We start from the raw sequence: 16,968 nt of genomic DNA on the forward strand, positions 1-16,968 counted from the left end.
GTGCTCGCTCCGCATTGGCTCCCTTGTGTTTTGTGAAGCGCTGCATTACATGTAGAGCATGCTGGCATTTATTTTTCCTTTTTTTTTTTAAATGGCGTGCATTTATCTGATTAAGAGCTATGTAAATTTAGATGCAAACTCATTTCAGCCCTCAGGGTGCTTGGCGAGTTGCCTGGCGTGCTCTCGGTGCTGGAAAAGTCTGCGCACCACTGTTGCTCCAAGGGAAACTTTCAAGCGTGTCATTCCTCGTCTTTTTTTTCCTTATAAAGGTTATTGTGCCTCAGCCCTCATTGAATTACCTCCCTAGTTCAGAAAGGAAAGGTTATTTTTCCTTCTCTTTTTCCCTTGGCAACTCAAGAAGTTTGCCATCACTGCAAAAATGTCCCTTGCAGGGCCATTGGTATTTAAGCGTGCTCCAGGGACAGCCCTGGGCTCTCTGCTGGGGTCACTGACTGGCCCAGGCAGTACAGGGACAGCCTAAAAAGGGATCAGGGTAAGGAAAAGATCTTTTCTGGGCCCAGAGGCCTGTGAAACCCATTTGTGTTGTAAATACGGTGGGAATGTTTGTCAATCACAACAGAAAAAAAAAGATGCCCGAGGATGCTCGCTTGGGCCTGAAATTTTTCATGTGTTTTCTCTAGTGATTCAAGGGGTGGCTAATTACTCCCTCTTTCCTTCAAAACTAAGAAAGGACCATCAATATTTCATATTAGGAGACATGGTTGGGCTAAATATAGCTACTGCTGCTTTTTCTGACAAGCGTGCAGCAAGGAGCTCGCTGTTTTCCATCTCTTGGCACTCAGTGCTGGTCCCCGGCTCTTGGCCGAGCTTTGGGTCTGGCCTAACCTCACTGTTTTTCTCCATGTGTTTCACCTTGTGCATTGCCAAGTGCTTGCGCACACCTTTAATCGCCGTCTTCTCCAGGTGTGGTCTGAGAGGCTGTAGGTGATAACCCCGTTGGATGCTACCCCGTTAGCATTACCTGGTATGTAGCAACTGACAATCTGCAGGCTCAGTCAAAATACTAAATAAATTTAAAAAAAACAAAAATCACCCATCTTTTGCTCTGCACAGGACCGGATGCGGGTGCTAGAGGAGACATTATCTCTAGGGTTCCCCAGCTCAACTTCTGTCTGTCTGCTGCACTCTCTCCGGGACAAAATATTTCCCCTGTGCCTGCAATTTGAACTGTTCTTTTCCATCAGTGCGGGGGTGCAGCCCTCATCACTGCTGTCCTCGTTTCCCAGGGCTTTACACCTCCTTTGAAAGCGCTGGTGGCTCTGGAAATGGTGGGTGATCCGGCTTTTGGGAACCGGCCCAGCCCACAGGGAAACGGGTAGTGTCTGAAGGGAGGACAATGAGATGCTAACGAAGCTGCCGGGGAACTGAGCTGGGCTGTGGGGGAGGCTGTGGGTGTGCATCCGTGCTTCCCCTTCTGCTTCACCGCAGCCCCGTTTCCAGTGGTAGCAGTGTCACCAGGATCACCCCGAGGTTTAAAAAAGAAATGCAAAATGAGTGAATGCACGTAAATAAGCAGCGGTTCAAGCCAGGGCTCTGTTTAGAGGAATCTGCTCTTCCCAGGCAGTCTCTCCCTCTTGTCCAGTGAGGAACTTTTAATAGGGATTTTTCAGTCGACGGTGATCCTCAATTAGCCATCTGGGGGCTGATGGGAAGTGATTTTGAGATACACCGCAGAGCATTTTGGGCCCTTTCAGGAATCCCGGTTACGAGGTGTTCCCTCCAGCTGGAAAATGTATATATGGCCCCAGTCACCTTGGGTAATTACAGTGACGGGGTTGTAAACCCGGTGCAGGGTATGCCAAGCCAGTACAGCCTCTCCTTTGTTCACGGAGAAGCATTTGGTTTATAAAAATGTAATACAAAAGGGGTTTCTATTCAGGACTGAGCGGCTTGACGTTTATTTGCCACTTAAAACCTGCTCCGCCGTAAGTGGGACTCGAGTGCGGTTTTATGCCTCGTGCAGGTTCTGTGTGAATCGCGCCCATTAAAAACTCCTGTAAATTAATAAAGAAAAATATTTGTTCTACAGTTTCCCTAAACTCTGCGAAAGCACTCTGAACCTCCATTTGTTCAGAGCTGCCGTTGTTATTATTCATAACTAACCGATTGTTTTCACTGCGAATTTTGTTTATTTTCTCCGATTCAACATGTTGCTTTATTTCCTGTAAATAGAGCATAAACTGCGGTATTAACAAACTGGTCTTTATGAAATAGCCTGGTTAGCGTTTGCCCAATATCCACCTGTTGCGGATTTCACAAGAGCTCACAGAAGGAATCGAAAGTTTAAATAACTTTCCCATGGATTTACCCTTCAGGGCTGAATTGTTTTGCCTAAATGATTTAATACTGTCAAGAAGCTTGCGGCCAGAGTGATGGTAGGCAACATTAGAACAATATGAATAAGCTTTTTAACCAGATCATCTTCTCCATTTGAAAGCAGGTGGTGGAATCTGTTGTCTTTAAAAAAAATAAAAAAATCTTGCCACTGCTTTGTTTTTCGTTTGAAATTTACAAGTTCCTGGACACCTTGTTACTGCTGGGTGAGGCTGCGCTAGGGCCAGGAGAACCCCCTTTTTTCTGTTTTGGGTGTAGCTAAGTGTTTTGCTTTAAATTGCATGCTTTTCATTGTTGCTTCTGCCAGTGGCAGCAGGTGTTTCTGAAGACTGTAGGCCTTGCAGAAATTTTCTCCGTCATTTACCTGGCTCGTAGTCGTTTTGTGCTTTGCAAAGGTCGTCACTGGGTTTGCCGCTTTTTTCCTGCTTTAAAACACATTTTCTATCTAAAATTAGAGATGTGCCCTAAAGTTTTGTGAATCTAACATATTTTCAGAGTGATGAGGCCCAAGAGGAACCTTCCTGAACTCCCTGGTACACTTGCATTGCACATGAGGAGAGTCGCGGCTTCTGTGAGAAGCTACAAATCATACCGTGCAGAGAGGGAAAACATTGATCTTTTTGTCGGGCTTCAGCTTGTAAATGATTTAAATTCTCAAACAAGCGTTCCTCTGTTTTTGCACGGAACGTCCTGTCGCTGCTGGGAGTACTGGGGTAAGGCTGGCACCAACCAGACTCCGAGGCTTGGATTTTTGAAAAACGTTTGAATGTCAGTCTTACCTTCCCTTGAAGTCGCAGGTAGACCGGCTTTAACTTCAGCAAGGTTTGCGCCAGGCCAACCGACTTACTGAAATCCCCTTTGTATTTGCCAAACAGCTCCTCCCTCTTCTCAAGTATTTTTCATAAAACACCCCTATTTTTGAGTGCTGCTAGAGCGGGAGAGGTCTTGCCTGATGGCCTGCGTAACAGAGAAGCAGAAAACCTCAAAGTGTCAGGACTCTCCAGCCCACATAGGTGTTGGAGACCTGTGGATGATTTTTGTCCCAGCTTCGTCTGAATCCGAGCCGACTGGTTTGGATTTCCTTGGGCAGGTTTGCCAAGTACCCGACGATCCCTGTCTGTGTTACAGATGAGCCTGTTCCATTTCTTGCAGCTTTAGCCACCTTTGTGTTTTATTTTGCTCAGTTTACCGGTCAGGCACGGCTCAGTATTTCACCAGGCTGTCTTTGGTTTTTGCAGGTAGCTGTATCCAGCTGGGTGGCAGGTGGATCCAAGGGTTACCATGAAGTTTTCAGGACCCCTGGAGAGCCAGAGGTTGTCTCTCCTTCTGGAGACGGCAATCTCTAGGGAAGCTCAAATGTGGAAAGCACATGTGCCGAAAATTCAGCCCTATCAGGTAATGTCTCTTCTTCACATCATTCATCTTAGCAAAGGCATGAGACTATCTTCTGGTGTAGTTTTATGTGAACAACTGAAGCTGTTGCATGAGAAGTTACTTTCTGCTTGAGACTTGGGAAATTAGCCTCTGAAATAAGCGATTACTTTTTATTTGAGGGACGTACCTGCCATCAGGGGTACAGAACACACTCTACAGCATACAATGTTAGAGCTCTGCTGTTGCTTGTGGAAGCATGTACATACATTGCCTTAATTAAACTCATTTTACAAATTGTGTGGCTAATTAACGCACATTTCTAGTGGGCACCAACTCTACAGCTTCATTTTCTTGGACTAAGTTCACTAATAACAGCATCGAAATGCTGGTTGCTTTCTGCCTGAAGTGACATATTCTCACACGAACCGTTACCGCTGGCTTAGCTCAGGCCTCCTCCTGAAACGGCATATTCGCAGCCAAAGCCTGATTTGCCGCCTTTTCCCGTTCTAAGCCAGATCCTTCCCTAGTGTAAATCAGCCTGGTGCTGGAGGGTAGGCTGTAGCTGTATCAGCTGAGGCCGGGTGAGGATCTGACTTGGTAAGGCACCGTCTGCTTCAGGAAGAACCCCACTGACTGCCATAGGACTATTTATGGGGCAGGGTGCAAGCCCGTGTCAAGGGAAGCAGAGCCAGGCGCTGGCCTGTTCCAGTGAGGAATGTTCTCATAGGACTGGAGGAAGATTGAGGGCGGAAGGGACCGCAGGGGGTCCAACCTCCTGCTCGAGTTTTGCAGCAGGGCCAGCTGGGAGGTTGGACCAGGTCGCTTTCAGCCTCACCCAGCCTGAATTGCGTTGCGGAGGAGGCGTCTGTCTAGCACGTGCGCTCAAATTGCCTGTGAACTCCACACAGTTTTGTTTAAAACAGAACGTGAAACATGGGGATGGTTGTCGTAGAGTTTCTGGTACTTTGTCGTTGGGTTGGGCAGAAGTAACCGCACTAATGGGCTCGGGTCCAGTCTTGCTGTTCTTGATTCATATGAAATGTTCACGCAAGAGTCTCAGCTGTTGCCAAAGCTAATCAGTGCGGTGTTTGTTTTTTCTGTCTGGCAAACAAGAAACTGCTGTTGTTGTGTAGGAACAATACGTTTTTAAGGGGCTCAGTGTTAGTTTTGTTAATCCACATTTAGGTTTCCAAGTAAGTGAGACGGTTGTCAGAGGTGTTGGGCGTATTGTAGCTGTGGCTGTCTTTGGGCACGTACGATTTAAGCCCCTGGTTTACGGTAAACCAGTCTGTTATTCCATGCTGGCAGTGTTCCTGGGGTTAGCGATTATAGTGTAGGGAGATAAGATTACGCTATAACAAGATAGGTTAGGGACTCAGGGAGTGTAGTAACCAAACCAGATTCTTGTGTTAAGATTTCACAGGGCCAAGGCGCTTGCGTTTCTGCCTTGGTGAGGTTAATTCTGGTGGCTCAGAAACCAGCACCTCCATTAGACAGTTTTCCTCGCAATCCCTCCCTCGCAGGATCGCGTTGTCGCCCTTTGAAGATGAGTTTCCCCACGTCCGAGTTGTCGCTGCAGCAGCCTGGCTAACCTCAGCCCTGTCTGTGGTGAAGAACAGTTGTCCTGCTACCAGGGACCTTGAGGGGGGTCTTAATGTCACTGCGGCTGAGGTTTGCAGCACCTCGCGAAGCGTTGTCCCCGGCAGTAAATACTCCGAGAAGTTAAGGGGACTTTGGGCCGTCTGCCAGATATGAGACCGGGAGGGCAGCTCTGTTGCCTGCTGCAGAAAGTCAGAGTAGGATCAGGTACGGAGACAGACGGACGGCTAAAGCCAGCGTAACGTTTGTGCTCGGGAGCGGAGTCGCAGGTCTGGCCTGGACGAATACCAAGTTTGTCCTTTTAGTGTGCGATTATGTCATAACGATGAAGGATCTCTCCACACCCCACCCCCACCCCCCCGTACTCCCACAATATTGCTGATCTCTGCGTTTGGGAGCGTTTCCTGGCCCTCTGTGCTTGTCCCCTAGGGTTTCTACTCCCGGATTTTCCAAAACTGTTGTCTTTGTAACCTTTTTCTTCATATTTTCCTACACATCAGCTCAGACATTGACTTTACGAAGCCAGAATGCCATACTATTAAATGTTTTCTAGCAGTAAATAATCATTAAATTGGATGGAAATCTCTGTGTGCGCATGTGTAAAATGTACCAAGGGCAGATTGAAAAGAGAACACAAACACAGCTGCCTGCTCGGGGGAAATCCTGACTTGCAACGCCACCCTGCAGCTGAAAACCCTCGATCTGTAGTCACATATTTCTCTCCGCTCCTCCCGTTCGCGACACCCGACTTTTCCAACTGTCACGTCTTCCTCCGCTTCTGCAGTGTTCCTTTTGGCCGTGTGCAGTCGCGGACCTTCGGTATGAATTGTGCTATTTTCTGTAGTATCAGGAAGAAGGTCATGCTCCCTAACATCTACCGCCGCCTTCTGAAAACGGCTGCAGTAGCGTAAAACCTCACTTGTACGAAGCTGCTGTTTGTTTCTCATGACAGTCAGGAAATCTGTATCCTTCTGCGCATCAGATCTGGCAACCCGAAGCCCGTGTAACTTTCCGTTCCTTGCTGCAAAGGTAGACCGACTACAGGAGGGGTTTTAATGAAGTCGTCTGGTTTGCAAACGGGAAAACGCGAGTGCCTCTACAAAAAAAAAAATCTAACGATCAGAGTGGAGGTACACCGTAACTATTCGTCAGGAGTAGACTTTCAGTTTTGACTCTTCAGGAGACATTTTTGGTTCTAATATTTAAAACAGGAACAAATTCGGTTTCTAAATATGTGTCAGAATTGAGATCTTTGAAAGGAAGAAAGAAACTCGTCGTTACAGAAACAGGAAGACTTTACATTTTTAGTACAGGATGCAGAATCTGTTGGGGACTTTGGTCCTAATGATGTGATTTGTCTGTTTCGTTTTTATTTTCTGTTTGAAAACTCCCATTTCCTACTGGCACGTGTATTTCTGTTAGTTTCCCTCCTCTAAATGTAGGCCAGTGGCGCCAGGTATTTGCAATATATCAAAGGCAGATGTCACAGGGGCTTTTCAGCCTGAAAAATTAGGTGGGCTGAGTCTGGAACCCTCCTAGTGCTTCTGAGTGTTATTTGCTTTGGTTGGTTTTTTTTTAAATCCCTCCCCCCCCCCCCCTTGGGTTATACAATATGCAGATGACATTCAGAAGTTTTCATGTGATTAAGGCTTGAGAAATCAAGTGGTAAAGACTGGTCAAAGGTTGATTTTTGCATGTCAGCAAGTAACTTTGCAGCAGAAAGGTGTGTACGCCAAGATTTTTATTTTTTATTTTTTTTATATAGAAACACAGTGTCACTTCTATCGTTGCTCCTTTCCTGCCTGTTCTCGCTCGCCCTTTCTGTCTTCTCCTTTGTTCTCTGGACCTCCTGAGGAATCGTGAGACCTCAGCTTATTTTCAGTTTTTCCACTGTCTCAGCACATGACCTTGGGTCGGTCTTTTAACCTTCTGGTACCTGTTTTATCCAGCGGTCAGACCGGAGATGGACTGAGCATTTTTGCAAAACATCGTGAGGTTAATGCACTTCTTTCTTTGCTCTTCTGCTTTGCCGAGCGCTAATCTCTCTCCCCGGCGTTTGTGCACATTACCGTGTGGACGGCAGCGGCTGCGCTGCCGGAGCTCTCTGCTACGCCACTAAACCTTGGCAAACCCCGCAAAACGCCACTTGCGAGGGGCATCCGGGGAGCGCCGCTAACTCCCAACCCGGGCAGGTGAGAAGCAGCCCAGTGGGCGTCATCTGGGGGGGTCGCTCGGGCATAAAATAAGTGCCCCTGAGACCCAAGGAGGGCCCGATTTGGCTGCGATGTTTACAGCTGCCCTTTTCAGAAGCCTCTCAGCCCTGACAAAGGTCACCTGCTTGCTCCCCGAGGAGCCCACAGCGGGACGAGGTAGAAACAAATAGGGGAAAGAGCAAAACATCTCTCTCTGGGACAGCAGACACTAAAGAAAGACGATTATCAGGTAAGGTGTTTTTCCTAGATTAGGCAGCAATAAAATTGAGTCACGTTTGAGTTCACAGATAATATTTCTTTTAGACTGCATTTTCCAAGCCTCAAGTTATTCTTAGAGGCCATTTGTGCTGTGCTTGCGCTCCGGAGCCCCAGTCACAGCCTCCAGCCCTCCTGTCACGTGCAGCAGGCCCCGCGGCAGGGCTGCCGGGTCAGGGACGGTGACACGGCCACCTGATATAGGTGGGTGCCTATATGGGCAGCCAGATCTGTTGGTCGGGCCTTGCTCTGATCTGGCCTCCCCTCAAAGAAAAAAAAAAAAAAAATTAAGGAGGGAAAAGCGCCAGCCAGAGGAGATGGACTGTCCTCCGGCCCTGAGGGCGGTTGTTAGGGCTGTCTCGGAGCAACCTGCTGCTGCTCCTTGAAAACTGAGTCTGCCGTTGTTGCGCTCACGTTACTTTTCCCTAATTAAAGGCATCACGCTAGGCCAGCGTGCTCTTCCACCCCAGGGGTGAAGTTCCGCAACGGTGGATTTGTGGCCGCAAAACAAAGAGCTGGGCACACACAGAGGCGGTGAGTGGCAGAAGGCGACGTCTGTGGGAAAGCACCTCCACACCAAGGAGGAACTTTTGCCTTCCAGCCTAAAGGGACTTTTTTACTTTCAGCCACCGTGGTGTCTCATTTTTGCTTTTAATTTTATGTAACTAAGGAACAGTGACCTTGCTGCTTAATTAATTTTACAGCACTGCCTTTCTTATTGGTGTTACTAGGATGAGAGGGGTACGCCTTCGCGGGAGGGATAAAGACGGATACGTTTGCGTGGGAAGCTGCTTGCCCTGCCTGGCAGTAGCAGCAGCATTTGCGGTGGGACCAGGTCTCCTTCCTTCTGCCTGTCTCTTGAGGTGGCCCATAACGAACTTTCCTAGTGCTGATGGGAGGAGGTTTAAATTCACTTGGTCTTTCTGTGCAAGGGGATTCTCCCCCTGCCCTTGAGCTTCTTTATTTGCAATTAAAGACTGGAATAGAAAAATTTTTTGTGGGACTGATGTCATTGCTGGAGATTCACCTCCTTTCCTTTGCTTCCCCAGACAGTTCTTAAGAAGCCAGATTTTATTTTGAAGCCTTACGTTTGCTGCACGTATGTTGAGATGTGAGCTCACTTTGCAGTTGTTCCTTCGTGTTAAAGGAACATAAAGTGCTGTGTGGGGGTTGGTTTTTGTTCGTTGTGATTTTAGACCTTGCCCTACGCTGTTGTTTTTCAGTGGTTTAGATTAAACACCGTTTCTTTTTCAGAGGCTAGTGTTGCTCAGTACCCCGTTGATATGGCACTGATGACGCAGCTCCGTCCTTGCCAGCCACGGGCCCCAGCCTGTTCCCAGTGGCTTCACCAGTAAAGCTGCTGCAGCAAGAGCAGAGCAGTGATTTAAGAGTCAGAGGCAGGTTTTTAAAGTCAATTTTTTTTTTGTTTGAGTGGGTGGTTGCAGGTTGGCTTTTAGCAGGTGAGTTTACCTTCTGGATTCACCCAGCTACTGCATTGCCAAAATAATCCTTACAGCTGCTTGAAACCCTTTTAAGGCCACAATAACATCCAAACCTGGCTGCGTTGCACAGCTTTGTCTCTTTCCATTTAAAAAGACACTATAGAGTGAAGCAATAGAGAACTTCATCTTAACTATCACTCCTCCCTTTTCTGGCTGGTGTAGGTTCAGCTGTGCAGGCCTCGCTTTGCAACAGGAGATGGATGCTCTATCCAGCCAGCCAGTAAATAACACAGCCTTGCCTGTTCTTCTCCCCAGATACGTTCTAGGACTTACCCTGCTGTCCAAAAGATGTTTTTTAGCGAAGCATTTAATAAACTCTCTACTACCGTGTGGTCCATTCATTATACTCCCAGCGCGTGTCGAACTAGCATGTCTGGAACAAGTGTAATGTGTCATAGACAGGAGGTGTCCTGCCCCTGGTGGGGCTCCCGTTGCGCCCTTAAGTTGCAATAATGATTTTAGAAAGAATCATTATTTCTTGGAATTGAGAAAACTAATTTTCTCTTCTCTTCTGAAAAATGGTAGGTGCTTTTTAAAAAGCCACGCTATGGTCAAGGGGCATCCAGAGGTCCCAGCCCAGACCAGAGGCGCACCTGGCTCAGACAGAGTCCTGCTGACACTATTGCACCATCAGGGTGTAGGCACAGAGTAAAGATGTTGCACGGCGAGCGACAATGAAGGGGTGAAGCTGGTGTCCTCGTGGACACCCTACTGTAATGAGAGCGCTGCCTGCAGTACTCTGCTTTCACACATGCTCTTGGCTCCAAGGCAGGAGAGTCTGTAGACCTGTAACAAACCGTGGAACTGTTTTACGTAGTTTGGTGAGACATCTAGCCTGAAATATTTATTTTGCATCAGTGTTGGGTGGTTTTTTTTTTTTCCCCCTAAAATTCTGCTACTTTCCACCCCAGCTACAACCCAGCCCAGCAGAGCTGTTAGTTTGTGCACGCCCTTAGCTTTCCTTCCAGCAGTAACCAAGCAGCCAGCGTTTATCGTTCCATTTCCTTCTCCTGAATCATTGGCTGCAGAGAGCACAGGAGAAGATACTTGTTTGGTCTTACTTCTAGACACGTCCTTTGTCTTCACCCCACATAATCCCAGTTGAAGTAAGACTAGACGCTGCCTCGGTTGAATGGAAAGGCTCTAGAAAAGCTGTAAATATTTCAGAGAAGTCGTCAGAGAGAAAGATTTTATGTCAATGACTGATGTGTAGTGTGTGGTTGAAATTCAGCTGTTGGCCAAACAGATCAATGGTGGTGACTTGTGCCAAAAACCCAGCCTCTTTTAGGAGAAATTGTACCTGCTTTACCCCAGTTCCCAGTTAACTGTACTGCTAAAGGTCTTTTGTAAACCGTTTGGAATTTTCTTTTTTTAAAGTATACCGAGCTAAAAATATCCCCATAATTTGAAGAAAAAATAAACCTTCCCTCTCAAAACATCAATTTGGTCCCTCCCCTCTTCAGTTTGTCAGGAACTGTGCACCCGCGCGGCTCCCAGAGCAGGTCTGGTTTTGTTCAAACTGGGCATTTCTGGGTATCTACATGGTTCTAAGGAGGTTTAAAAAAAATAAAATAAGTTTCTTGGCACTAAGCCAGAGAACACCTTGTCAGTACTCAAGAAACTAGAAGGCATCCTTCCTCTTCTCCCCAGCGTATAGTGGAACTTCTGAGCCGTGTTTGAGGTTGCTGTAAGGAAAAGTTTCTTGCGATGGGGTAAGTAACTGCAAGAACAAAGCGGTGATTCAGGCTGACGCACGGCCCCCCCCTTTTCCAAAGGAGGCTTTGTTTCCACACTGAATAACTCCTGCAGAGGTAAAATGTTTGGTTTTTTTCTGACTCGCTGAGCCTGCGTGTAAGAATAGTTTGTTTTTTCCCTCCAACAGGATGTAGCCATTTCTCCAAAGCAGAGGGATGAGGTCATTCAGTGGCTGGCCAAGCTCAAATACCAGTTCCACCTTTATCCAGAAACGCTCGCCCTGGCCATCAGCCTTTTGGACAGGTTTTTAGCTGCAGTAAAGGTAAATATTTGCAGATACATAAACTGAAATAGATTTATACCACCCACTCAGCTATTTCTGTATACAGTCACGGAGCTGTGGCTGTACAGAAACACTTACTTCCCCCCTCCGCGCTCACCCCCCCCTTCCTTTCTCACACGCGTAGAGGATTGTACCTGCAGCACTCCAGGAGCTTAGTTGCGGGTTGTGGAACTGGCAGCACACGCTGCCGCCAGGAACTTCTGGAGGTAGCTTCTTTCCGTCATCATTTTTCACCCGGTGAAAGTAGCCGTCGCTTTAATGAGAACACATGGTTCTCGGGGAATTGACCCAGCGCTCCTACCTGCCAAGAGTATTTTCCCCTCTTCCCTCTGTTTGCCCGTTTCCTTCATGTAACCCAGCTCATTCATTTAAACGTATATTAACCAAAGAGAAAAGCAGCACCCTTGCTTTTCAACTACGTGCTCACTCTTAACCTGGTTTGAATGTTGAATTTGTCTCAGCACACCACCTATTCCTTTAAGCAATCAGAAAAAGGCTAGGCAGGGGTTATGCTTTAAAGAGAACAGTCCCTACCACAACTTAAATTGACTCATAGAGCTAAAGGAAATGCCTCCCAGCCCGCAGTTAGAAACCTAGGCCCAGTGCCCTCTGACAGCGAAGCAGGGGAAAGTCCCTGCTCACCTCTTAATTTCTCCAGTGTTTTAACTGCATTTAATCTCATTTGTACCACCTAGAATTGCTGGGAGCACCTGCTAGCACTGTGCTACCTGGAGGAAACACATAAATGTTTGAGGACAGGTTTGGGCCTGGCTAGTGCAGGGAAATGGGGGGGAAAAATAAAAAAAAAAAAAAAATAATAGGGGAAGATCCAGCCAGAGGTAATTGCTTTTGGGGGAGCAGTTCCCTGCTAACAGTCCAACTGACTTAAGAGCTTCATCTGATGTCAGATCAGGCAGATAGGAAGGAGAGAGAGGGGTACGCAAGCGTGGGTGCAGGCCATCAAAGGGACAGGCTGTCCCCTCCTGCTATATACACCCATTTGCTTTTAAAGCTGTTACGCCATAGAAGCTGTTTAAAAAAAAGACAAGTTTTTTTTAAAAAAAATAGTCAGCACATCGTCTACCGGCAGCTGGGATCTGCTGCTCTTCTGTCCCTCTAAGTCTGGCACAGAAGCAAGTTGCTGTGCTTGGGCCATGTCTTGCACCCGCACAAACGACCGAACAAGCTGTGGGTCAACCCGAAACCCCTGGCCTTGAGTTGTCAAGTCAGGCTTTGGGAGCCTTAATCTCTTACTGTCTTCGCTCAGTTACATGCCGTGCTCAGCTGTTCTGCCATCCCATCTGCACGCGCGTCTAAGCCCATCACCACCACGCTTCGGTGAACAGTAGAGCTTAGGAAATTTAAGCAGAAGAACGTGTTCTCAGTCTCTGCACTTAACGTTTCCCTGTGACTTAGTTGGCTGGAATACAAGTGACATCATCCATTAACGTAGCCTTTAAATATTAATAAATATTGATAATGTTTTAATTATAAGCCATAGAAGTTTTTATTTTTTAGGAGATGTTAAAAGTAGCTGATTTACTGAAATACTGAGATGGGAAATAAGATTTAAATCCCTCAACAGCTAATGCCCTTGAGTACAGTTTTTCTTTCAGTAATTTGCAGCAGCCAAGGAGTCTGCAAAGAAAGTATGAGGATGTAAGGAGCGCACTGCACGCTTCAGGCAGTGAGCAGGAACGCGCAAAGGTGTTTCGTCTGGGTGAGCATTGTTCAAACAGCTCAGGGCTTTGTGCGCCCTCCCCCAGTTTTCCTCTCCCATAAAGGTCGTTCCTCTGATGCAGCTTAACTCCTGAGTTTTTTTTTTACCAGGCACTAGGGTGTGTGATTTTATTTTTAAGACAACTAATTCCTTCCCTTCCCTTCACCGTGAAATTGCTGGGACCGGCTGCCCCTAAGGCTGTTCCCCAGTCCTGCTTCGTTTGGTGTAACTCACTGCGCAGCCCTCGTTAACCCTCACCAGAGCCGTGTTACAGCCCCTCTGGGCAGCAGCGTGCGAGGAGCTGGAAAGGCAGCTCCTCTAGGAGACCAGGACGGGTGACCGGGTTTTAACACGCTTTAGCAAAAGACACAGTTGTTGCTTCCAGGCCAGCCCCTAGAGGGGATGCACTTGGGAAAAAGCGGAGACAAAATTGTTGTTAAAAATCATGGGGAGACTACAGGAGAGAATAAGCTTCCCTGATGGTAGGAACCTGCTCTAGACACCTGCTTTTGCCCGAGTACAACACAGGTGGTGTCCTTTGCTGTACAGTACGTTGTGCTAACTCGACACACCTGCCTGCGTGGTCAAGAACAAATTCCAGTCTTGCCCTCAGCCAATTTATTCTCTTTGCTTTCAGTGACACCTGAAAGCAGGAGCAGATGCGTGCACGCACATCCCCACCCGCAAGCGTGGATTCTCTACACATAGCCAAGTGGAAGTTTCAATGGCGCTAGAAAGCCAAAGCCGTAGGCATAGTATGGTCCTTTTTAAGTAACCGAGGCTGAACGTGGGTAAAGATCTTCAGTTTGGACAGAAACCTGTGTTCTTCTCCTGTTGCTTTCTGGAAACAGCGTTCCGGATTTCTTGACAGCTCCTCGCACGATTATAACGTGCAGCATCTCGCCCTTCAGCCACCCCACAGCTGCGTTGCATCTGCTAGAATTTACCTAGCAAGAATAAATCACAAAAGCAGTTCAGGCTGTAAGTGGATTTTCAGATTCAGTGCAGGATTTTCACTTACCTTCGCTTTCAGCATCTCCCAGTGTGGACAGAAGAGGACCAGTTGCCAAGTAGGCTACTGGAGGTGGGGGCACATCTGCAGCTGTCCCCTCGCTGGGCTGTGACAGGGTTGCATTCCCTGGCCCCCCACCATCAAAGGAGCAGGGGCACACATCCTGTGGATTTTGCACTGATGTCGAAGTGAAGTCCTTCGTCGGACAGCTAAATCGCCAAGATCGCTGCTAAGCAAAAACTCCAGCAGATGCACGGGCTCAGTCTGGTCCATCGCAGGGACTACCCAAACACTCACCGCCCCTGCACGCTGCTTCTCCTCTCACCCCCAAGGCCCATAAAAGGAGTTTTTGATGCACATGAAAAAAAATCACCCCTTCCCTCCAAATTTCACTTACCTTGCCTAAAACAGCTCACTGTAGAAGGGCCCAGCTCACCTCAATAATCCCTTGGCCACAGTTTTGAGAACTGCAGTACGAAATGACATTAGTGGCGATTTGTGGGTGTGTGTTTTATACTTCCCTAGGCAAGGATGGTGTTTTTTAATTCTCTTCTTTTCCTTCCTATTCTGCGCCTGACCCCCAGCAGCACTAACAGCAGCGCTCTGCTGCAGCAGGTGGAGTGGCAGTGGGTTTTTTTGCCAGATGACAATCTGGCCCTTTTGGTTTTCTCCTTCCTCTTTCTATTGCACTGCCTAGAAACGAGCTCTTTCCACTCTAGCGCAGCACATCAGTGGGTGCCAATAACCATCACGGGGCTGGCAGATTGCTCTTCTGCCTGACGTCATGGAGTATGGATTTTTGCTTGGCACGGCTCACCACCGGTGTAGTCGGAGGTCAGGCTGCTGATCCAGAACGCCTTTAATGGGCGGCTGAGACCCTGGGGCTCAGGGTGCCCGACCAGGAAGGATTATGCACAATTTCTGCATCACATTCACACAGATTTCTCTGCCCTTCTGTATCTTAGGCCCGTCCAAAGTACCTGAACTGTATTGCAATCAGCTGCTTCTTCCTCGCTGCAAAGACCATCGAAGAAGATGAGGTAATTTTTTTTTTTGTTCTTATTACCGTAGCGTTGTCTGAATATACGCTCTTCCAGTCCTGCCTTTGCTTGCACACGGTGCTGACGCTTGCCAGGACAGGAAAGAAGGATTTTGCGTGATTCCTATAATGATTGCTTCTCTCGTTTCTTTTTTTGCGTTGGCTTTTGCAGAGGATTCCAGTACTGAAGGTGTTGGCTCGGGATAGCTTTTGTGGTTGTTCTCCAGCTGAAATTCGCAGAATGGAGAAGATTATCCTGGATAAACTGAACTGGGATCTTCACATGGCAACGCCACTGGATTTCCTTCATATTGTAAGTAAGGGGCTATGTACAGTCTTCCTGGTATCCACCAATGTGAAAAAAAAAAAAAAGCATCAAGAGGCACCTAGACAAAAACTCCACCTGTAGGGGAGCAAAGAGCTCAGGATGAGTTTGTAATTCCTCCCTACAGGTAGTTTCTGAAAGAAAAAGCCTTGCCAGAGAGCGTCAGAGCAGACTTGTGACTCTTTGGGTGCAATTTCCAAAATGCGAGCCTGCCATCTGACCATCGAGCCTGGTCTGAGGCATATTAAGCCACACACTAACGCTCACAGCTCCCGAAAACCTCACCCCTAAATGTTAAATGCTAGTGGTTTTGCTCAAAGCTAAGTGCCAGGCAGCACGAAAACAATAAGGAGAACGCACTCGCTACAGAAAGGCACATACAGAGAACCAGATTCACCGGTTCTGGTAAGACAAAGCAAAGGAAAGCGTCCTGAGGTCCTCTGTTGAATTTCATTGGCTCTGTTTGCTCAAGGAGTTTTTGTCTAAGACACCTGAACTGCCAGAGCTGTGGTACTGGGACGGAAGGGGACAGCCTTTTGCAGAGCCCGGAGAAGGCTGGTCCCCTGGCAGGTGACCTGTATGATGGCAGGTCCTGCCAGAAAGGCTGCTGTTGGTGGGTTCGATGCAGTGGGTTGTTTCTGTGGTGTGGAAATTGCCTTGAAGGTTAAAGCTGGAGGATCCTTGTGCGTTGAAGATGCCGCATGCAATTCTTGAGGTCTGACCCGGCTTTGCCTGCGGGGTGCCTGTCTGTGACTCCAGCTCCCTCACGTGCTTGTTTCCCCCCAACCAGTTCCACGCAGTTGCGGTGTCCAACAGGCCTCAGCTACTGACCAACCTGCCCAAGCTGAGCCCCTCTCAGCACGTGGCGGCGCTCACCAAGCAGCTGCTGCACTGCATGGCCTGTTACCAGCTGCTGCAGTTCAAGGGCTCCATGCTGGCGCTGGCCATCGTCAGCCTGGAGCTGGAGAAGCTGCTCCCCGACTGGCTGGCTCTCATCATCGAGCTGCTCCAGAAGGCACAGGTGAGGGGGCGCTGGCACCGCACGTTGTGGCGGGGAGGGGTCGGGGGCCGCAGAAGGCTGCGTCTTGTGCGGTACTCGGGCGATCCAAGCTGGCCGGGACTTTCAGATCCCCACCTGATGATCTCTGCCTGCAGTTACGCTTCTGCAAGGATGGTTGTGCTTCAGCCTGAAGGGACAGTTTGTTGGGACAGTTCTGCAAAGGCTTGATCTTGACAGCATCCAGTAGGTGACAAAAGGTGGAGCCTTGTACCCTGACGTACAGGGGCTCTCGGGGAGAAAATAACACCCTGGGAAGAAAATCCCGGTCAGCTGCTCAGCCATTTATTCTAAGCATCCTGGGTGGTCTGACAAGCACTGGAAAGACAAACACTCAAGCTGCTAAAAATACGCAGTGAAACCTTTTAATATCTGAAAGGTTTCTTCTACCCAGTATTCCCACGAGGTGCGAGAAGGAGCAGGGGTCCGTATCTTCTAAAGTCATCGTGTTGGGGTCTTTTGGGTCCTTTATTACTTAT

At 48.1% G+C, this 16,968-nt stretch overlaps 2 protein-coding genes across 4 annotated transcripts in view; one reads left to right on the forward strand and one right to left on the reverse strand.

The window, feature by feature from the left end:
• CCNI (cyclin I) overlaps nucleotides 1-16,968 on the forward strand; it is a 32,383-nt gene that overhangs the window by 13,554 nt on the left and 1,861 nt on the right. The window contains exons 2-6 of one of the 2 annotated variants that reach the window (XM_074588679.1): nucleotides 3,594-3,750; nucleotides 11,181-11,315; nucleotides 15,034-15,108; nucleotides 15,280-15,420; nucleotides 16,223-16,453. In XM_074588679.1, the coding sequence (XP_074444780.1) occupies nucleotides 3,637-3,750; nucleotides 11,181-11,315; nucleotides 15,034-15,108; nucleotides 15,280-15,420; nucleotides 16,223-16,453 (696 nt within the window). In that variant the 5' untranslated portion in view covers nucleotides 3,594-3,636. The remainder of the gene's footprint in view (nucleotides 1-3,593; nucleotides 3,751-11,180; nucleotides 11,316-15,033; nucleotides 15,109-15,279; nucleotides 15,421-16,222; nucleotides 16,454-16,968) is intronic. The other variant, XM_074588680.1, reaches the window with a different exon arrangement.
• SEPTIN11 (septin 11) overlaps nucleotides 13,662-16,968 on the reverse strand; it is a 71,530-nt gene continuing 68,223 nt past the window's right edge. The window contains exon 10 of one of the 2 annotated variants that reach the window (XM_074588678.1): nucleotides 13,662-14,003. In XM_074588678.1, the coding sequence (XP_074444779.1) occupies nucleotides 14,000-14,003 (4 nt within the window). In that variant the 3' untranslated portion in view covers nucleotides 13,662-13,999. The remainder of the gene's footprint in view (nucleotides 14,004-16,968) is intronic. The other variant, XM_074588673.1, reaches the window with a different exon arrangement.

Source organism: Larus michahellis, chromosome 5 (genome assembly GCF_964199755.1).
Source record: "Larus michahellis chromosome 5, bLarMic1.1, whole genome shotgun sequence".
NCBI lineage: Eukaryota > Metazoa > Chordata > Aves > Charadriiformes > Laridae > Larus > Larus michahellis.